Source organism: Haliotis cracherodii, unplaced genomic scaffold (genome assembly GCF_022045235.1).
Source record: "Haliotis cracherodii isolate W230 unplaced genomic scaffold, xgHalCrac1.p SCAF_13, whole genome shotgun sequence".
NCBI classification, from domain to species: domain Eukaryota; kingdom Metazoa; phylum Mollusca; class Gastropoda; order Lepetellida; family Haliotidae; genus Haliotis; species Haliotis cracherodii.
Window position 1 is genome coordinate 39,541,643 of NW_027266268.1, and position 24,850 is coordinate 39,566,492.

Below are 24,850 nucleotides of genomic sequence, written 5' to 3' on the forward strand. Positions count from 1 at the left end.
CTCTCTCTCTCACCACTAAAGTACACATTTACAGATTGTAGTATACCTACAGAATACATAGGCTCATTACGTACACCTACATAAACTGTGTTCACTGAAGTACATCTACATAAACTGTGTTCACTGAAGTACATCTACATAAACTGTGCCCACTGAAGTACATCTACAGAATACATTGGCACCGTAAGTACACCTACATAAACTGTGTTCACTGAAGTACACCTACATAAACTGTGTTCACTGAAGTACACCTACATAAACTGTGTTCACTGAAGTACATCTACAGAATACATTGGCACATTAAGTACACCTACATAAACTGTGTTCACTGAAGTACATCTACAGAATACATTAGCACATTAAGTACACCTACATAAACTGTGTTCACTGAAGTACATCTACAGAATACATTGGCACATTAAGTACACCTACATAAACTGTGTTCACTGAAGTACACCTACATAAACTGTGTTCACTGAAGTACATCTACATAAACTGTGTTCACTGAAGTACATCTACAGAATACATTGGCACCTTAAGTACACCTACATAAACTGTGTTCACTGAAGTACATCTACAGAATACATTGGCACATTAAGTACACCTACATAAACTGTGTTCACTGAAGTACACCTACATAAACTGTGTTCACTGAAGTACATCTACATAAACTGTGCCCACTGAAGTACATCTACAGAATACATTGGCACATTAAGTACACCTACATAAACTGTGTTCACTGAGGTACATCTACATAAACTGTGTTAACTGAAGTACATCTACATAAACTGTGCCCACTGAAGTACATCTACAGAATACATTGGCACATTAAGTACACCTACATAAACTGTGCCCACTGAAGTACATCTACATAAACTGTGCCCACTGAAGTACATCTACAGAATACATAGGCACATTAAGTACACCTACATAAACTGTGCCCACTGAAGTACATCTACATAAACTGTGCCCACTGAAGTACATCTACAGAATACATTGGCACCGTAAGTACACCTACATAAAGTGTGCCCACTGAAGTACATCTACAGAATACATTGGCACCTTAAGTACACCTACATAAACTGTGCCCACTGAAGAACACCCACAAAAACTGTGTTCACTGAAGTACATCTACAGAATACATTAGCACCGTAAGTACACCTACTTAAAGTGTTCCCACTGAAGTACATCTACAGAATACATTGGCACCTTAAGTACACCTACATAAAGTGTGCCCACTGAAGTACATCTACAGAATACATTGGCACCTTAAGTACACCTACATAAAGTGTGCCCACTGAAGAACATCTACAGAATACATTGGCACCTTAAGTACACCTACATAAAGTGTGCCCCCTGAAGTACATCTACAGAATACATTGGCACATTAAGTACACCTACTTAAAGTGTGCCCACTGGAGTACATCTACAGAATACATAGGCACATTAAGTACACCTACTTAAAGTGTTACCACTGAAGTACATCTACAGAATACATTAGCACATTAAGTACACCTACATAAACTGTGTTCACTGAAGTACACCTACTTAAAGTGTGCCTACTGAAGTACATCTACAGAATATATTGGCACTGTAAGTACACCTACTTAAAGTGTTCCCACTGAAGTACATCTACAGAATACATTGGCACATTAAGTACACCTACATAAACTGTGTTCACTGAAGAACACCTACAGAATACATTGGTACCATAAGTACACCTACATAAACTGTGCCCACTGAAGAACACCTACAGAATACATTGGCACATTAAGTACACCTACATAAACTGTGTTCACTGAAGTTCATCTACAGAAAACATTGCGATCTTAAGTACACCTACATAAACTGTGTTCACTGAAGTACATCTACAGAATACATTGGCACCTTAAGTACATCTACATAAACTGTGTTCACTGAAGTACATCTACAGAATACATTGGCACATTAAGTACACCTACATAAACTGTGTTTACTGAAGTACATTTACATAAACTGTGTTCACTGAAGTACATCTACAGAATACATTGGCACCTTAAGTACACCTACATAAACTGTGTTCACTGAAGAACACCTACATAAACTGTGCCCATTGGAGTACATCTACATAAACTGTGTTCACTGAAGTACACCTACTTAAAGTGTGCCTACTGAAGTACATCTACAGAATACATTGGCACCTTAAGTACACCTACATAAACTGTGCCCACTGAAGAACACCCACAAAAACTGTGCCCACTGAAGTACATCTACAGAATACATTAGCACCGTAAGTACACCTACTTAAAGTGTTCCCACTGAAGTTCATCTACAGAATACATTGGCACCTTAAGTACACCTACATAAAGTGTGCCCACTGAAGTACACCTACTTAAAGTGTGCCCCCTGAAGTACATCTACAGAATACATTGGCACATTAAGTACACCTACTTAAAGTGTGCCCACTGGAGTACATCTACAGAATACATAGGCACATTAAGTACACCTACTTAAAGTGTTACCACTGAAGTACATCTACAGAATACATTGGCACATTAAGTACACCTACATAAACTGTGTTCACTGAAGTACACCTACTTAAAGTGTGCCTACTGAAGTACATCTACAGAATATATTGGCACCGTAAGTACACCTACTTAAAGTGTTCCCACTGAAGTACATCTACAGAATACATTGGCACATTAAGTACACCTACATAAACTGTGTTCACTGAAGTTCATCTACAGAATACATTGCCACCTTAAGTACACCTACATAAACTGTGTTCACTGAAGTACATCTACAGAATACATTGGCACATTAAATTCACCTACATAAACTGTGTTCACTGAAGTACATCTACAGAATACATTGGCACATTAAGTACACCTACATAAACTGTGTTCACTAGGTACATCTACAGAATACATTGGCACCTTAAGTACACCTACATAAACTGTGTTCACTGAAGAACACCCACAAAAACTGTGCCCACTGAAGTACATCTACAGAATACAATGGCACCGTAAGTACACCTACTTAAAGTGTGCCCACTGAAGTACATCTACAGAATACATTGGCACCTTAAGTACACCTACATAAACTGTACCCACTGAAGAACACCCACAAAAACTGTGCCCACTGAAGTACATCTTTAGAATACATTGGCACCGTAAGTACACCTACTTAAAGTGTGCCCACTGGAGGACATCTACAGAATACATTGGCACATTAAGTACACCTACTTAAAGTGTTCCCACTGAAGTACATCTACAGAATACATTGGCACCGTAAGTACACCTACTTAAAGTGTTACCACTGAAGTACATCTACAGAATACATTGGTACCCTAAGTACACCTACATACACTGTGCCCCCTGAAGTACACCTACTTAAAGTGTGCCCCCTGAAGTACATCTACAGAATACATTGGCACATTGAGTACACCTACTTAAAGTGTTCACTGAAGTACATCTACAGAATACATTGGCACCTTAAGTACACCTACATAAACTGTGTTCACTAATGTACATCTACAGAATATATTGGCACATTAAAATCACCTACTTAAAGTGTGCCCACTGAAGTACATCTACAGAATACATTGGCACATTAAATTCACCTACTTAAAGTGTGCCCACTTAAGTACATCTACAGAATACATTGGCACCTTAAGTACACCTACATAAACTGTGCCCACTGAAGTACACCTACTTAAAGTGTGCCCCCTGAAGTACATCAATAGAATACATTGGCACATTAAATTCACCTACTTAAAGTGTGCCCACTTAAGTACATCTACAGAATACATTGGCACCTTAAGTACACCTACATAAACTGTGCCCACTGAAGTACACCTACTTAAAGTGTGCCCACTGAAAAAAAATACATCTACAGAATACATTGGCACCTTAAGTACACCTACATAAACTGTGTTCACTGAAGTACATCTACAGAATACATTGGCACCTTAAGTACACCTACATAAACTGTGTTCACTGAAGTACATCTACAGAATACATTGGCACATTAAATTCACCTACTTAAAGTGTGCCCACTAAAGTACATCTACAGAATACATTGGCACATTAAATTCACCTACTTAAAGTGTGCCCACTAAAGTACATCTACAGAATACATTGGCACATTAAATTCACCTACATAAACTGTGTTCACTGAAGTACATCTACAGAATACATTGGCACCTTAAGTACACCTACATAAACTGTGTTCACTGAAGTACATCTACAGAATACATTGGCACCTTAAGTACACCTACATAAACTGTGTTCACTGAAGTACATCTACAGAATACATTGGCACCTTAAGTACACCTACATAAACTGTGTTCACTGAAGTACATCTACAGAATACATTGGCACCTTAAGTACACCTACATAAACTGTGTTCACTGAAGTACATCTACAGAATACATTGGCACCTTAAGTACACCTACATAAACTGTGTTCACTGAAGTACATCTACAGAATACATTGGCACCTTAAGTACACCTACATAAACTGTGTTCACTGAAGTACATCTACAGAATACATTGGCACCTTAAGTACACCTACATAAACTGTGTTCACTGAAGTACATCTACAGAATACATTGGCACCTTAAGTACACCTACATAAACTGTGCCCACTGAAGTACACCTACTTCAAGTGTGCCCACTGAAAAAAAATACATCTACAGAATACATTGGCACCTTAAGTACACCTACATAAACTGTGTTCACTGAAGTACATCTACAGAATACATTGGCACCTTAAGTACACCTACATAAACTGTGTTCACTGAAGTACATCTACAGAATACATTGGCACATTAAATTCACCTACTTAAAGTGTGCCCACTAAAGTACATCTACAGAATACATTGGCACATTAAATTCACCTACTTAAAGTGTGCCCACTAAAGTACATCTACAGAATACATTGGCACATTAAATTCACCTACATAAACTGTGTTCACTGAAGTACATCTACAGAATACATTGGCACCTTAAGTACACCTACATAAACTGTGTTCACTGAAGTACATCTACAGAATACATTGGCACCTTAAGTACACCTACATAAACTGTGTTCACTGAAGTACATCTACAGAATACATTGGCACCTTAAGTACACCTACATAAACTGTGTTCACTGAAGTACATCTACAGAATACATTGGCACCTTAAGTACACCTACATAAACTGTGTTCACTGAAGTACATCTACAGAATACATTGGCACCTTAAGTACACCTACATAAACTGTGTTCACTGAAGTACATCTACAGAATACATTGGCACCTTAAGTACACCTACATAAACTGTGTTCACTGAAGTACATCTACAGAATACATTGGCACCTTAAGTACACCTACATAAACTGTGTTCACTGAAGTACATCTACAGAATACATTGGCACCTTAAGTACACCTACATAAACTGTGTTCACTGAAGTACATCTACAGAATACATTGGCACCTTAAGTACACCTACATAAACTGTGTTCACTGAAGTACATCTACAGAATACATTGGCACCTTAAGTACACCTACATAAACTGTGTTCACTGAAGTACATCTACAGAATACATTGGCACCTTAAGTACACCTACATAAACTGTGTTCACTGAAGTACATCTACAGAATACATTGGCACCTTAAGTACACCTACATAAACTGTGTTCACTGAAGTACATCTACAGAATACATTGGCACCTTAAGTACACCTACATAAACTGTGTTCACTGAAGTACATCTACAGAATACATTGGCACCTTAAGTACACCTACATAAACTGTGTTCACTGAAGTACATCTACAGAATACATTGGCACCTTAAGTACACCTACATAAACTGTGTTCACTGAAGTACATCTACAGAATACATTGGCACCTTAAGTACACCTACATAAACTGTGTTCACTGAAGTACATCTACAGAATACATTGGCACCTTAAGTACACCTACATAAACTGTGTTCACTGAAGTACATCTACAGAATACATTGGCACCTTAAGTACACCTACATAAACTGTGTTCACTGAAGTACATCTACAGAATACATTGGCACATTAAGTACACCTACATAAACTGTGTTCACTGAAGTACATCTACAGAATACATTGGCACCTTAAGTACACCTACATAAACTGTGTTCACTGAAGTACATCTACAGAATACATTGGCACATTAAGTACACCTACATAAACTGTGTTCACTGAAGTACATCTACAGAATACATTGGCACCTTAAGTACACCTACATAAACTGTGTTCACTGAAGTACATCTACAGAATACATTGGCACATTAAGTACACCTACATAAACTGTGTTCACTGAAGTACATCTACAGAATACATTGGCACCTTAAGTACACCTACATAAACTGTGTTCACTGAAGTACATCTACAGAATACATTGGCACATTAAGTACACCTACATAAACTGTGTTCACTGAAGTACATCTACAGAATACATTGGCACCTTAAGTACACCTACATAAACTGTGTTCACTGAAGTACATCTACAGAATACATTGGCACATTAAGTACACCTACATAAACTGTGTTCACTGAAGTACATCTACAGAATACATTGGCACCTTAAGTACACCTACATAAACTGTGTTCACTGAAGTACATCTACAGAATACATTGGCACCTTAAGTACACCTACATAAACTGTGTTCACTGAAGTACATCTACAGAATACATTGGCACCTTAAGTACACCTACATAAACTGTGTTCACTGAAGTACATCTACAGAATACATTGGCACCTTAAGTACACCTACATAAACTGTGTTCACTGAAGTACATCTACAGAATACATTGGCACCTTAAGTACACCTACATAAACTGTGTTCACTGAAGTACATCTACAGAATACATTGGCACCTTAAGTACACCTACATAAACTGTGTTCACTGAAGTACATCTACAGAATACATTGGCACCTTAAGTACACCTACATAAACTGTGTTCACTGAAGTACATCTACAGAATACATTGGCACCTTAAGTACACCTACATAAACTGTGTTCACTGAAGTACATCTACAGAATACATTGGCACCTTAAGTACACCTACATAAACTGTGTTCACTGAAGTACATCTACAGAATACATTGGCACCTTAAGTACACCTACATAAACTGTGTTCACTGAAGTACATCTACAGAATACATTGGCACCTTAAGTACACCTACATAAACTGTGTTCACTGAAGTACATCTACAGAATACATTGGCACCTTAAGTACACCTACATAAACTGTGTTCACTGAAGTACATCTACAGAATACATTGGCACCTTAAGTACACCTACATAAACTGTGTTCACTGAAGTACATCTACAGAATACATTGGCACCTTAAGTACACCTACATAAACTGTGTTCACTGAAGTACATCTACAGAATACATTGGCACCTTAAGTACACCTACATAAACTGTGTTCACTGAAGTACATCTACAGAATACATTGGCACCTTAAGTACACCTACATAAACTGTGTTCACTGAAGTACATCTACAGAATACATTGGCACCTTAAGTACACCTACATAAACTGTGTTCACTGAAGTACATCTACAGAATACATTGGCACCTTAAGTACACCTACATAAACTGTGTTCACTGAAGTACATCTACAGAATACATTGGCACCTTAAGTACACCTACATAAACTGTGTTCACTGAAGTACATCTACAGAATACATTGGCACCTTAAGTACACCTACATAAACTGTGTTCACTGAAGTACATCTACAGAATACATTGGCACCTTAAGTACACCTACATAAACTGTGTTCACTGAAGTACATCTACAGAATACATTGGCACCTTAAGTACACCTACATAAACTGTGTTCACTGAAGTACATCTACAGAATACATTGGCACCTTAAGTACACCTACATAAACTGTGTTCACTGAAGTACATCTACAGAATACATTGGCACCTTAAGTACACCTACATAAACTGTGTTCACTGAAGTACATCTACAGAATACATTGGCACCTTAAGTACACCTACATAAACTGTGTTCACTGAAGTACATCTACAGAATACATTGGCACCTTAAGTACACCTACATAAACTGTGTTCACTGAAGTACATCTACAGAATACATTGGCACCTTAAGTACACCTACATAAACTGTGTTCACTGAAGTACATCTACAGAATACATTGGCACCTTAAGTACACCTACATAAACTGTGTTCACTGAAGTACATCTACAGAATACATTGGCACCTTAAGTACACCTACATAAACTGTGTTCACTGAAGTACATCTACAGAATACATTGGCACCTTAAGTACACCTACATAAACTGTGTTCACTGAAGTACATCTACAGAATACATTGGCACCTTAAGTACACCTACATAAACTGTGTTCACTGAAGTACATCTACAGAATACATTGGCACCTTAAGTACACCTACATAAACTGTGTTCACTGAAGTACATCTACAGAATACATTGGCACCTTAAGTACACCTACATAAACTGTGTTCACTGAAGTACATCTACAGAATACATTGGCACCTTAAGTACACCTACATAAACTGTGTTCACTGAAGTACATCTACAGAATACATTGGCACCTTAAGTACACCTACATAAACTGTGTTCACTGAAGTACATCTACAGAATACATTGGCACCTTAAGTACACCTACATAAACTGTGTTCACTGAAGTACATCTACAGAATACATTGGCACCTTAAGTACACCTACATAAACTGTGTTCACTGAAGTACATCTACAGAATACATTGGCACCTTAAGTACACCTACATAAACTGTGTTCACTGAAGTACATCTACAGAATACATTGGCACCTTAAGTACACCTACATAAACTGTGTTCACTGAAGTACATCTACAGAATACATTGGCACCTTAAGTACACCTACATAAACTGTGTTCACTGAAGTACATCTACAGAATACATTGGCACCTTAAGTACACCTACATAAACTGTGTTCACTGAAGTACATCTACAGAATACATTGGCACCTTAAGTACACCTACATAAACTGTGTTCACTGAAGTACATCTACAGAATACATTGGCACCTTAAGTACACCTACATAAACTGTGTTCACTGAAGTACATCTACAGAATACATTGGCACCTTAAGTACACCTACATAAACTGTGTTCACTGAAGTACATCTACAGAATACATTGGCACCTTAAGTACACCTACATAAACTGTGTTCACTGAAGTACATCTACAGAATACATTGGCACCTTAAGTACACCTACATAAACTGTGTTCACTGAAGTACATCTACAGAATACATTGGCACCTTAAGTACACCTACATAAACTGTGTTCACTGAAGTACATCTACAGAATACATTGGCACCTTAAGTACACCTACATAAACTGTGTTCACTGAAGTACATCTACAGAATACATTGGCACCTTAAGTACACCTACATAAACTGTGTTCACTGAAGTACATCTACAGAATACATTGGCACCTTAAGTACACCTACATAAACTGTGTTCACTGAAGTACATCTACAGAATACATTGGCACCTTAAGTACACCTACATAAACTGTGTTCACTGAAGTACATCTACAGAATACATTGGCACCTTAAGTACACCTACATAAACTGTGTTCACTGAAGTACATCTACAGAATACATTGGCACCTTAAGTACACCTACATAAACTGTGTTCACTGAAGTACATCTACAGAATACATTGGCACCTTAAGTACACCTACATAAACTGTGTTCACTGAAGAACACCTACAGAATACATTGGCACATTAAGTACACCTACATAAACTGTGTTCACTGAAGTACATCTACAGAATACATTGGCACCTTAAGTACACCTACATAAACTGTGTTCACTGAAGAACACCTACAGAATACATTGGCACATTAAGTACACCTACATAAACTGTGTTCACTGAAGAACACCTACAGAATACATTGGCACATTAAGTACACCTACATAAACTGTGTTCACTGAAGAACACCTACAGAATACATTGGCACCTTAAGTACACCTACATAAACTGTGTTCACTGAAGTACATCTACAGAATACATTGGCACATTAAGTACACCTACATAAACTGTGTTCATTGAAGTACATCTACAGAATACATTGGCACCTTAAGTACACCTACATAAACTGTGTTCACTGAAGTACATCTACAGAATACATTGGCACCTTAAGTACACCTACATAAACTGTGTTCACTGAAGTACATCTACAGAATACATTGGCACCTTAAGTACACCTACATAAACTATGTTCACTGAAGTACATCTACAGAATACATTGGCACCTTAAGTACACCTACATAAACTGTGCCCACTGAAGTACATCTACAGAATACATTGGCACCTTAAGTACACCTACATAAACTGTGTTCACTGAAATACACCTACAGAATACATTGGCACCTTAAGTACACCTACATAAACTGTGCCCACTGAAGTACATCTACAGAATACATTGGCACCTTAAGTACACCTACATAAACTGTGTTCACTGAAGTACATCTACAGAATACATTGGCACCTTAAGTACACCTACATAAACTGTGTTCACTGAAGTACATCTACAGAATACATTGGCACCTTAAGTACACCTACATAAACTGTGTTCACTGAAGTACATCTACAGAATACATTGGCACCTTAAGTACACCTACATAAACTGTGTTCACTGAAGTACATCTACAGAATACATTGGCACCTTAAGTACACCTACATAAACTGTGTTCACTGAAGTACATCTACAGAATACATTGGCACCTTAAGTACACCTACATAAACTGTGTTCACTGAAGTACATCTACAGAATACATTGGCACCTTAAGTACACCTACATAAACTGTGTTCACTGAAGTACATCTACAGAATACATTGGCACCTTAAGTACACCTACATAAACTGTGTTCACTGAAGTACATCTACAGAATACATTGGCACCTTAAGTACACCTACATAAACTGTGTTCACTGAAGTACATCTACAGAATACATTGGCACCTTAAGTACACCTACATAAACTGTGTTCACTGAAGTACATCTACAGAATACATTGGCACCTTAAGTACACCTACATAAACTGTGTTCACTGAAGTACATCTACAGAATACATTGGCACCTTAAGTACACCTACATAAACTGTGTTCACTAGGTACATCTACAGAATACATTGGCACCTTAAGTACACCTACATAAACTGTGTTCACTGAAGTACATCTACAGAATACATTGGCACCTTAAGTACACCTACATAAACTGTGTTCACTGAAGTACATCTACAGAATACATTGGCACATTAAGTACACCTACATAAACTGTGTTCACTAGGTACATCTACAGAATACATTGGCACCTTAAGTACACCTACATAAACTGTGTTCACTGAAGTACATCTACAGAATACATTGGCACCTTAAGTACACCTACATAAACTGTGTTCACTGAAGTACATCTACAGAATACATTGGCACCTTAAGTACACCTACATAAACTGTGTTCACTAGGTACATCTACAGAATACATTGGCACCTTAAGTACACCTACATAAACTGTGTTCACTGAAGTACATCTACAGAATACATTGGCACCTTAAGTACACCTACATAAACTGTGTTCACTAGGTACATCTACAGAATACATTGGCACCTTAAGTACACCTACATAAACTGTGTTCACTGAAGTACATCTACAGAATACATTGGCACCTTAAGTACACCTACATAAACTGTGTTCACTAGGTACATCTACAGAATACATTGGCACCTTAAGTACACCTACATAAACTGTGTTCACTGAAGTACATCTACAGAATACATTGGCACCTTAAGTACACCTACATAAACTGTGTTCACTGAAGTACATCTACAGAATACATTGGCACCTTAAGTACACCTACATAAACTGTGTTCACTAGGTACATCTACAGAATACATTGGCACCTTAAGTACACCTACATAAACTGTGTTCACTGAAGTACATCTACAGAATACATTGGCACCTTAAGTACACCTACATAAACTGTGTTCACTGAAGTACATCTACAGAATACATTGGCACCTTAAGTACACCTACATAAACTGTGTTCACTAGGTACATCTACAGAATACATTGGCACCTTAAGTACACCTACATAAACTGTGTTCACTGAAGTACATCTACAGAATACATTGGCACATTAAGTACACCTACATAAACTGTGTTCACTGAAGTACATCTACAGAATACATTGGCACATTAAGTACACCTACATAAACTGTGTTCACTAGGTACATCTACAGAATACATTGGCACATTAAGTACACCTACATAAACTGTGTTCACTAGGTACATCTACAGAATACATTGGCACATTAAGTACACCTACATAAACTGTGTTCACTGAAGTACATCTACAGAATACATTGGCACATTAAGTACACCTACATAAACTGTGTTCACTAGGTACATCTACAGAATACATTGGCACATTAAGTACACCTACATAAACTGTGTTCACTGAAGTACATCTACAGAATACATTGGCACCTTAAGTACACCTACATAAACTGTGTTCACTGAAGTACACCGACACAACACATTCTCTACTGAAGGAAATTTACATTGAACGAGTCTCGATATATCATCATCATTAACATAAATATTCCAGCAGCTCCAGCCCTTGGTGTCTACCTCTCACAACCATTGAGATGCAATCGAGCATGATCTTTCCAACAAGATTTCAAAGAGCGTCATACGCGCCTTTCTCATAAGCTGTTCAATCAAGGGTACAACATTTGTTTCTGTTTCTTTATGCATATAAATGGGAATTTCTGTTTGTGAAAAAAAGATAATTTGGCCAAGAAGTTAAAGTTAAACTCCTGCTATCGTTAAATAACCATCAAACAGCTTATTCCCTTCCACTGAATTACCCACCTGAACTAGAAATAAAGGAGAGCAGTTAGACCGCCTCATCTGTTTCATATTTCGATCTATGACTAAGGATATAAGTAACTACATGAATAGGCATGAATTCAACTTTCCAATAGTCAACTTTCCCCTAATGTCAATAGCAATATTCTTGCAGCTCCAGCCTTTGGTGTTTACAGTTCACAACTTTTGAAGGACAATCGAGCATGCTCTTTCTCCTTAAATGACTCTTGGTCAGAAGTTGTTTGATTAAGGTTACAACATTCAAGGCCCAGTAAAGCTTTCAAAACGTTTTATCGTAGACATGTGGGGGACATTTGCAAACTTGACGCATCAGTGACAAGAATGATGCCCGAAGCCATTCCTTATTTTGACTTGTACCATATATTCCCGTGTTGTTTTAGGTGAACTATTGACTTGCCTTTGCGTGTGTGTAACGGTTTAAAGTGATTAATAAACACATGTTCATGATATAGTCGGAATCGTTCAATCGACTCTGCTTTTGGCAGAGATTTGTGGAAATGGTTGTGTCGCTTTTATTTCAGGAATCACTCTCAAAGAGTGTGGCACCGTCAGAAACACATGCAAAGGAAAGTCATTTGTTTATTTGTTATTTCTATGTTTGTTTTTGTAGTTTCCCAGGGAATATCGTGGTCAGAATTGTGTTATATGGCAGTGTAATATATTGTGACAAGTTGTAATTTTATTACAGTGTAAATCTGAGTTTCAGTAGAAGTTCATAGCATTATGTTTTGACAATAATAAGTTGTCAGGAACGTATTGCAATTTAGTATAAGCCGTGGTGTGCACGTTACTATACTCAAAAGTACGCAAAAAGAGTATAATCGTAAATATCAGAGTGTTGCAGAAACATCTATACAAAATTAATACCAATAAATTAATTGGTCATTTCGGGGTTCATAGTCTACCTCCGTGGGGTGTCAAGCTCGATATTCATAGTCTTCCTCCGTGGTGTGTCAAGCTCGATATTCATAGTCTTCCTCCGTGAGGTATCGAGCTCTAGGTTCATAGCCTACCTCCGTGGGTTGTCGAGCTCTAGGTTCATAGCCTACCTCCGTGGGTTGCCGAGCTCTGGGTTCATAGCCTACCTCCGTGGGGTGTCGAGCTTGAGGTTCATAGTCTTCCTCCGTGGGATGTCTAGCTCGGGGTTCATAGTCTACATGTACCTCCGTGGGTTGTCGAGCTCTAGGTTCATAGCCTACCTCCGTGGGGTGTCGAGCTCGGGATTCAAAGTACTCCTCCGTGGGGTGTCGAGCTCAAGATGCAAAGTCTTCCTCCATGGGTTGTCGAGCTCTGGGTTCATAGCCTTCCTCTGTGGTGTGTCGAGCTCTAGGTTCATAGTCTTCCTCCGTGGGGTGTCGAGCTCGGGGTTCATAGTCTTCCTCTGTGGTGTGTCGAGCTCGGGGTTCATAGTATTCCTCCACGAGGTATCGAGCTCGGGGTTTAAAGTCTACCTCCGTGGGGTATCGAACTCGGGATTCATAATCTGCCTCTGCGAGGTGTCAAGCTCTATGTTCATAGTGTACCTCCGTGGTGTGTCGAGCTTGAGGTTCATAGTCTTCCTCCGTAGGGTGTCGAGCTCGGGGTTCATAGTCTTCCTCCGTGGGGTATTGAGCTCGGAGTTCATAATCTACCTCCGTGAGGTATCGAGCTCGGGATTCAAAGTATTCCTCCGCGGGGTGTCGAGCTCGAGATTCAAAGTCTTCCTCTGTGGTGTGTCAAGTTCGGGGTTCATCGTCTACCTCCGCGGGATGTCGAGCTCGGGGTTCATAGTCTACCTCCGCGGGGTGTTGAGCTCTATGTTCTTAGTCATCCTCCGCGGGATGTCGAGCTCGGGGTTCATTATCTTCCTCCGCGGGATGTCGAGCTCGGGGTTCATTATCTTCCTCCGCGGGATGTCGAGCTCGGGGTTCATTATCTTCCTCCGCGGGATGTCGAGCTCGGGGTTCATGCAGTGTACCTATAGTAACTGACAGTAACCGCGACCTATGCACGTGTGTGTTTGAGATACCATGCCGCAGTTTAAAATGATTACCCCCCTCAGACACAGTATACTGACTCAGAGCCGACCAGTCCTTGTTTTCGAACCTTAAAGCCAAGCCCTGGGCAGTACCATCTTTTAACGCCGATTGGTATGACGCGGACGGGGATCCTGAACATTCAGAATTATATCCATATGCTAGATGCTATATGTCTATTTTCCACAATGCCTATATACAATGGTAATCACAAACTCTGAGGTGAAATTACATATATGACTGAAATAAATCGGCACAAAAGTACGCGAGATGTTTTTGCCACCTGATATACGCCAACAGTAAAGCATTTTCGACTACTCACGAAAAGATAAATGTCAAAGGACTTCAGTAAATGAAAACATGATCTTCTAAAAATTAACTGAAAAAGGGAAATAGTGCCCAAGCTGGAGACAAGGCGAGCGAATCTGAACTCACGATCTTGCCAGCTCGAAATACACATTCACCGAAATATACGCTATCCAACCACTAGACAGATTTGTTGGTATTCATTCGTATTTAATGACCGAAATTTCATTTGAAAGTCGGAAATTAAAAATTTTCTCAAATTTATGAATAATTTTCCCAGCAATCTCGGACGGCCATACTTCATCGTCGAAGTCGTCGTTGGTGATGCACCGGGCGTAGCCGAGGCTTCGACTAGCCGCGCAATCACATCCATTCGGTGAAGTGTGTGAACGTATGAACGGGTTACATCCCTGGAAGGGTATCAGCAGTATGTGGGTCATTAAGCGTCATTTACTGCGAAAAATGTTTGTAACTTTGAGGATTTCCTAAGTTATTTGTTGCAATTGAGAACGCGTTCATACATTTTAATATACCGTGGTTCTCTTCCAAATTAATCGTCCACCATGAAATTTGGCGTTGATTGTATTTGACAGACAGACAGACATTTTATTCGTATTTTTCGCCATGAGGTCAATAGTACAGTGAAAGTTTTACAAAAATATGCCCAGGGCGACTTTTGGGATCACTTATATCAAATTCTATACAGTTTTGTTGGTTTGGGTTACTGGTATAGTAAAAAAGGGAGATATCTCTTTCTTTCTTCTGCATACCAAGGTCATTCAAATAAAATAGGAAATTCATCTTCCTGCAAGTTTAAACAATCCTGGTTCATAACTATGGTAATACAATTAACTCTTGATCTTCTAAACAGCTGAATATTTAAATTGAAGATCCCACATCTGAACGTTGCTGAGGTTCTTCTATCCGTAGTTGCGGATATGATAGGGCTTGTAGGTGGAGCTTGAATTAAACGTAGAGTATGTGTGTAGATCTTTAGAGTTTGCTATGTGGCAGATGACCATTCTAGGTTGTCTTTGCAACGTTGTTTAAGAAGAGACAATAAAAGTTCCCGGTTTCCAACATCTTGAGAAATCAAAGCGTATACAAATCCCTATTTGAATAATAAGTATTGAACTAACGAAGTCCATTAACGAACGCTTTAACATGTTGTAGCAGTGTTTCGATTAACGCGATTCTGGTTGTCTTAGTAACATTATCCAATATGAAATAACTGTTGTTTTACATATAATTCGTAATGGACATCGGCCACATTCCGAATGAATAGACTTTTTGTGAACCTTGAACAAATTAAGAGAATTGTGAATGAACCTTTTCTGATTACGTGGGTAAGTGGTTCCCCATATGTCTGCACCATAAAGCAAGATTGGTCGAATATTACCATCAGATATCTTAAATAGCGTATCAGGAGGTATCGTTTAAAATCGATGAATAAATTTCTTGGTGGGTTTAGATCCTTTTCTGTTTGCCTACATAGTACATCGCATGCTCTAGAAAAATATTTCTGCCTGAAAACTTTATTCTTATATCAGGTATTTGTAATAAGAGACAGTTTCTATTTTTTCTGATCCAATAAACCATTTTTCACATTTTGCATTTTCTTGAATACTACCACTACCACAAGTCCCAATTTCGTACACAGTTTTGCTAAGATATGAATTGTTTTATGTAACTTAATAACACTAACTGCAAAATTAGCGACATCATCAACAAATACAAGTATGGATAATGCATTTACGGCATCATCAATAAAAACTCCACTGAACTCACTGTTACAATATCATTTACAAGTATTTCTATGAACAATATAAAGAGTAACGGTGTCAGAATACAGCCTTGTCTAACCCCAGCATTTGAATTAAAGATCTCGGTCATGGAAAACTTACGACATCGAACACCCTTTTTTCCGTTACTATACATTTTGCGAAGAATAGAGTTGATTTTGCCATGTGTGCCATTCTTGAGAAGAAAAACAAAGAAGCTTATTTCTGTCTATCGTGTCAAAACGCTTTTTCTAAAATGGACAAAGATACAGTAGAATTTGCCCCTTTTCTGATATATTTGTGAATTATTGAATTCAGTACGTATGTTTGGTCTGTAGTACTGTGGTCTTCTCTAAAGCCAGCTTGGGACCCAGAAAGCGCCTGCTGTATAGCAACCCAGACTTTAATGCGAGTTTCTAATATTGTTGTGAATATTTTGCTCGGTATATCAAGTAATGCCCCTGTAGTTATTATAATCATCCCTATTCCCCGATTTGTGTAGTGGTACGATAAGTCCGAGATTCTGGGAAGTTGTCCGTGTTAAGTATTTCATTGAACAGTCATTTGTAAAATGGTAATAATGTTGAACAAGATTCTTTAATATCCTCAGTGGGTCAGTCTCAGGAGACTTGCCGTTCTTCATATTATTTACTGCATTTCTAATTTCATCATCTGTAATTTCCCTACCAAAGTGTTATCACAGTTTCTGCATCGATCACAATTAGCAATAACTTGTGCTTCAATATATTCTCTAACCTCAATATCAAACGAATCAGCATTCATTTGAAGATGAAGGAGATTGTTAAAATAGTCAAACCAGTTAGTTATCTGCTGTGATATTTGAATGCATATATACAGAATCGCAATATTTCTTAAGTGTTTCCTAAAAGTTTTTGCAAGTCAAGTCAAGAGGGCACAGGTGGCCCAGTCGTCTAAGGCGCCGCGATTCGCTCTGCAGAGTTGAGTCCCTTGGGCATGCCAGAAACCTATCAGTGTGGGTTCGAATCCCGGTTCGTCCCGATCATGTTTCTAGGTTTGTCAGCACCATACCCGTGCTCGTGGGTTTCTCCGAAGTGGTAAACGTCTGAGACCTTCATCACTTCGGGCTTTCTTCCCACATTAAGCCGACACGCCGCGATATAACTGGAATAATGTAAAAAATGGTGTTAAACACAACTCACTCACTCACTCACTTGGATGCGACATCAAACCTGATTTCACCGGTCTCACCTTAAGATACAGATTTTGTTACCTTGATTTATTACCGCCTCTAACACTTTAGATTCACATTTTGTGTGTAATAGCTTTCTGGAACATTGACATTATTCCTGCTAATTGGAAAATATAAGTTTTCAGACGGGGAAATAAGATGTCTAACAAATTAAATGTCAGAATGTTTTTTTCAACAATTAATTGTTTTCCCGTTGATTAAATGTAATTTCTGAGGATGCTGTTCTTATGAATCGAAATAATAATCAATTCTCATAAAATAGTCCTCACCTGCTAGTGTCAATCAACTCTAGCCTGTGTGATATGATTGCTTCAGTTTCCATGGCAACGCTTCAGTCTGTGCTGGGCTTGTGATATATAATTCATTATCCACGTGGTGGAGATACAGGTGGTAAGATACAAAATCCGTACGTCACACGTGTGTCGTACAAGGTTGACCTTATTTATTCGTTTTGATTGGATAACAGTGACCTCTGTCACACCGGGGCTGCACCGCGGGACATCATTCAACTACAAGGCAGAACTGAAGCAATCTCATGTGATCGAGAGATATTTAGAAACACTTTATTAAACCAAACAAGATAATCACTCGCATCAAATTCGGTTTGCATTGTATATAAGTTATGCATGGACCTTCTACAGACACTATATAATCGAGCTATATCCATTAACAATTTACGACTACCGATCAATAGATCGAGGGTCCCCATGAGCGTGACGCACCCGACCACTTTCGCAACTTTCAATTTGAATTAACGTAAAAGGATAAGCGTTTTGAAGTGAAGTCAGTTTAAACTATCTGGACAGATATCTAGACTTACTTGGGATGATCCGGTTGTGCCATCAGTGTCCCCTTCGAAGCGTATTTTGTGACATTGTTTCGGGAGTTGTTTGTTCACGACCAGAAAACTCGTAGACGTGCGCCTGATTTCTGATTATGTGGCCCAAAATATCCCAAATGTGAACAATAACATTCCCTATCTCCAGCGTAAAACGCTATGAGAAGATCACAGTTGTCCTTTCTTAATCCGGTGGTGATCTTGCCCTTCTTCCGAAGCTGTCACTGACATGCAAGCTAACTTGAGTTTGTTGATTTTCAAGTCTTCGGTAGAGGGTCGTACAGTTAACATGAATGTCTTTGGCGAACACTTTGGTACGGACATGATATAAATTCAGCTGATATACCAAGGAAGCCGAACCCTTTTGAATGCAGAGACGGGACCCCGGCAATGCAAGTGACTGACTGTTGGTCCGATATTCAAAGCGCGGCGCTAATGTGACTTTTCACATTTTCTTATAGGTGTCCTGCGTACTAACAACATGGCGCTTGAATTACCATAAGTTGAAGAAATTCTTCCAAAAGAATCTTGAGCGTTGGTGCTGTAATGTTTGCAAACACAACTGCAGGCGCATGTTGTTATTGCGTATGCATACAAATGTCTACAATGCCCATATTTGGGCATATATCAATATTCATACGCAACCAGATTTTGCAACCGATTTCAGTTTGTTCTGTCAACGAACGAACGTTCTTATGTATTTACACTTTAATATATAATTGACGTGGGTAATAAATAAAATATCACACTCATTCTCGTTAGATACCTTTTTTCTATGGTATCACACGAGAATGAGTGTAATATTCTCTATTTACCTCATTACTGATTGCACGATGTAAACCAAACTTATTCCACAACAGATGATATTTTGAAACAGAAGCCTCTGGTTCGTCTATTTGTGTAAACGGGAAGATTCTATCGTACATTTATCGATTTTTTTAAAGGCGTTTGGTTATGTTGAAAAATATGATTTTACAAAACTAATGACATGGTAAATTGTATAATTTCCTCACAACCCGTGAGTTTCTAAAGTTTGCGTCAAGACCAGTCGCTGCAAAACTTTCTTAAACTGCAGTGGGGTACGCTATGGGTGTATATTTAGACCTGCACGATTCATATTATATTATATGTATTAAGCGTTAAGACTACATGCGAGTAGTTGATAGACATTATGTATTAAGCGTTAAGACTACATGCGTGTTCCGTCCAAAGTTTATTATCAGTCGGTGTTGATATACGCCTGCCTTTATTCCCAAAATTTAGTCTATGAGCGTTATGAGCTAATCGTTAAGACTACATGTCCAGCGAGAGAAGTAAACATTATTCTATGATAACGCGCTCTCCGAGAAAACTTATGTAATTTTAGTCATTTCTGCATACTCATGTCCTTCAAAACTGCGAGGTTATCTCTAAATTCAGATAGTCAGCACGTTAGATTAGCAACATTGTGTAGGTATTGTTTAAGTGAGTGATGATTGAAAATGGGACCATATCATGACCTAAGAACATCGGTGGTATAAATAACGGCCTTTATTCCGGGTAATATTCCAACAATATTCTGTACGAATATACAAAACTATCGGACCAAGGGCAACAGCCGGAGCTGTGTTGGATCCCCTCTAACATAGATATTCATGGAAATGAAAAAGCAGACTCATGGCGAAGCTAGCTCTAGACAAAGCGGATATACAGCCTATTCCCTTTAGTAAACTAGAGATAAAAAGCAAAATCAAAGCCTCCATAGCAGAAAGATGGCATGTCCAATGGGACGCAAGTAAGATCGGCAGATGGCTGTACAAAATTCAACCCAAGGTCCAACAAAAGCCAAACTCATACTCAAATGAAAGGAAAATTGAAATTGCTATCTCACGCCTCAGACTCGGTCACAAAAAGCACTATGACAAGGTTTGTTCATCTTGCAACCAGGCTGAAACCATTGATCACGTGTTACTAGAGTGTCAAGACCATGCCCCAGCCCGGGCTCGGTTAAAACAAGAATGGCAGTTAGATCCGCTATCTGTCATAGATCTCCTAAAGCCAAGAGATGCAATAGCGAAGGCCAAACTAACTCTATTTCTGAGAGATGGACAGCTACTCGAACGTATATAAACAGAGCAGCCAAAGATAGAAATGAAATCATATCAATATAAGAAAATAAAAATCATATCAATACAAAAACAGAAATTATGTGAACACCAAACTCACAATAGATAAGTGTACCCTACTCACACACAGGAGTCCCAAAGAGGGACAGGTCAGCCGAAATTGCTTAGGCAGAAGGCGGCTTCTTAAACACTTAATGCAACAACAACAACGGGTACCACACTACAAACCACCCTCAATCTAAATAAGGTTCCTACTCTAGATGAAATACTAAACCCTCAAAATAAACTAGAAAACTTCAAGGCCCTAGGCGTATTCCTAATCAAAACAGATCTAATTAAGCCCATCTAAAAACTCATTAATCTACCAATTCAAAATCCAATAAACATACAAACACCCACCTCACCCGGCTCCCTTAGTTCCCTCCTTCACCCACCTCGGCATTTATTCCAAAGTTAAAAAATCCAAAAATTCAATATAAGCAACCCCTAAAAGCCCTCCTTGGGCTGCACACACCACTTTCACCCTTTTCGGAATACACTAAATGGTCCGGCCAGGCCCGTGTGCGAAATACGCAACAGTCGGAAAGCGCACGTTAAATCTCCTATATCAGTCAGCCGGGTACCTCACTGATGAGACACACGGAATAAAGACTGGCCACTAATAGATGCTTCTCTTGGTTGTTTTAAGGTAAGATATGTTCACTTCATATATATTGTATGTTGTTAACTATATTCCTATTTTTCCTGTTTTCTATTGCATTCTATATTCTCAGTTGCTTTGAATATAATCAATATTTTAAATTAGGCAATGTTGATTAAGGTAACCAGTAAAGTTAGTATTATAGTTAGGTTAGATCATGTAGCACGAGAAACAATCTCAGAATATAGTGTATATTGAAATAGTATAAAATATAATATGATAGCGTTTTTAGACATTGGTTCAGCAAATTAAAATTACACATAATCGGGCTCGTGGAAGCAAAGTAATTCCTGTGCATCTGTTGTCAATTGTATATTTTATTGAATGTCTGCAACTGAAGTGTATGTAAATGAATGTATCTTTAAATGATTACTGTGTGTGTTCCATTCAAATGATTCACACTACCCTTGATGTAATTAATGTTTAAACAATGTACTTATTGAGCGAGGCAACTATACTGTACACGCAAAACCCGTGCGCGCACATAACACTTGTTGTTTAATTCAGTTGCTCATGTATTGCTATATTTTCAGTCTTATTAAGCTCTATTTATGTCTACATTGTACACATACAATGACATGCCGTCGCGCATATGACGTTTGGTTATTAACGGTAGTTTGGATATAAAACATGTGGCCCTATTATTTAATTAGCAGATTGAAATCTTATTGATATTTGTGTATTCTTATTATTCGGTTTCAGTTGTATTCTGTAAGGTTGTATTGAAGTCAAGCTCATCTTTACGTTTCGCATAAACATTAAAAGATCATGCAAGATTATTTTAGTAATGGGTGAGATATTTATTAATATTTGTGTATTCTTATTATTCGGTTAAAGTTGTATTCTGTAAGGTTGTATTGAAGTAAAGCTTATCATTACGTCTTCATAAACATCTAAAGATCATGTAAGACTATTTTAGTAAGAGGTAAGATATTTATTAATGTATGTGTATTCTTATTATTCGTTTAGGTTATCTTCTGCTAGGTATATTAAAGTAACGCTTATCATTACGTTCTTCATAAATAGCAAAGATCATGTAAGGTTATTTTAGTTCTTGGTAACACATGTAGTACGTGTCTTACCGAAGCGTTATCCTATTTATCTGAAATACATTGTCCTTAATTGCTCTATATCACGTGTTTTATATTTTCAACCAAATGTAAAGTGTCTTCGTTTCATTGTTAAATGCATTTGTTTATTGTATGATGCATTGTAAGATTTATACTGTAACTGTTAATTCATAATTTTCGGAATACTTTAATTGTCTTAGTTTGTACTTTGTTTATGTTTTATTGTTATATGTAAATGACTGATGCGACACACGGAATAAAGACTGGCCACTAATAGATGCTTCTCTTGGTTGTTTTAAGGTGTGCGGTCCCTTGCTAATTCCCCGACAGCTAATTCTAGGAATTATAATTAGTCTTGACCAAACATAAACCTTTAAAGGTTATTATAGGTCATAAGGTTTATTATAAAAGTTCAGTAGGCATTTACCAGGAGAATATGCGATAGTGTCATCATGGTGGAACATCTTCCAAAAGGTCAATCAACAAACGGAGCACATTATGAAGTACTTTGGGGATAATTACGGAATGAAATAAAAGCTAAACGTGGGTAGGTGAGAACAGGATCAGGACAACGCGACAGTGCACAAATCCAATATAAAGACGTCTACGGAACTGGGAATAAATCCCCCTAACATCGTTAGTAAACGTGTATCATTACGGAAGGTGATTTATAGTGATAAATAGATCATTCAAATGTCTTTGGGTCAAGTGTACTGAGAAAGCAATATGTGAAGTGCAGGGTCCCGTTACACAAAGCCATCTTAGTGCTAAGTTGATCGTTATTCCCATACTTTAATATTGGCTTACGATAGTCGTAGCGTCAAGATAGCTTTGTGAACAGGTGCCCTGAGCTTCTTGATCTTCATTGACAACACATCTGTAAAACGTGTGGGTAAGACATTTAGGCAAGAAGTAGGCATCCCCATGGACATCAAGTGTGCTCCCCTTCTTGCCCACCTGTTTCTTTATGCATACAAATAGGAATTTCTTTTCGGATTGTGAAAAAAAGATAATTTCGCCAAGAAATTAAAGTGAAACTCCTGCTATCGTTTAATATCAAATAGCCAATTCTCTTCCACTGATTTACCCACCTTTACGAGAAATAAAGGAGACCAGTGAGACCGCCTCATCTGTTTCATATTTCGATCTATAAATAAAGATTCAGAGTAACAAAAATATCAACAAGACTGCTATTATACTTGGTATGAATTCAATATTCCAATAGTCAACATTCTTTTTATGTCGGATAATATTCCTGCAGCTGCAGCCTTTGGTCTTCACGTTTCACATCTGTTAAGGGACCGCCTCCGTGGTCTAGTGGTAGAGCGTCCGCCCGGAGAGCGGAAGGTCTGGGGTTCGATTCCCGGCCGCGTCATACCAAAAGAAGTTAAAGGATGGTACTTGTTGTAACCCTGTCTGGCGCTCGGCATTAAGGGGCTAAAACAAGGACTGGTCGGCTCGGAGTCAGTATACTGTGTCTGAGTGGGATGTTATGTTAAACTGCGGCATGGTATCTCAGTGAGCTAGCACTATAAATCGGCATCAGTCCGGACTAGTACACAAACACACGTACATGCAATCCAATAATCTTGGACGCGACGTTAAACCCCACCTCACATGACATGTGCAGGACGCAAATTTGACGCAACAGTGACAAAAATGATGTCCGATGCAATTCCCTATCTTGACTTATGCCATATGTTTTGTTTTCAGGTAGACCATTGGCTTGCCTTTATATGTGTTTGTGACGGGTGCCAGCACTCGTGAATGATACGATCACCTTTTGGCGAATACCTGGTATCATTGCTATTTGATTTGTGATTGATAGTGATTCATAAACACATGTTTAGGATGTCGTCGGAATCGTACAAT

The 24,850-nt window shown here is 38.4% G+C and overlaps 1 protein-coding gene across 1 annotated transcript; it reads right to left on the reverse strand.

The window, feature by feature from the left end:
* Window positions 1–13,885: 13,885 nt before the first annotated feature.
* LOC139458706 (uncharacterized) lies at window positions 13,886–14,340 on the reverse strand. Its single transcript, XM_071240118.1, has 2 exons — window positions 14,132–14,340; window positions 13,886–14,066 (listed from the first exon to the last, which is right to left on the reverse strand). Exons 1-2 carry the CDS (start codon window positions 14,338–14,340, stop codon window positions 13,886–13,888), a joined length of 390 nt encoding a protein of 129 aa, XP_071096219.1.
* Between the last annotated feature and the right edge of the window lie 10,510 nt (window positions 14,341–24,850).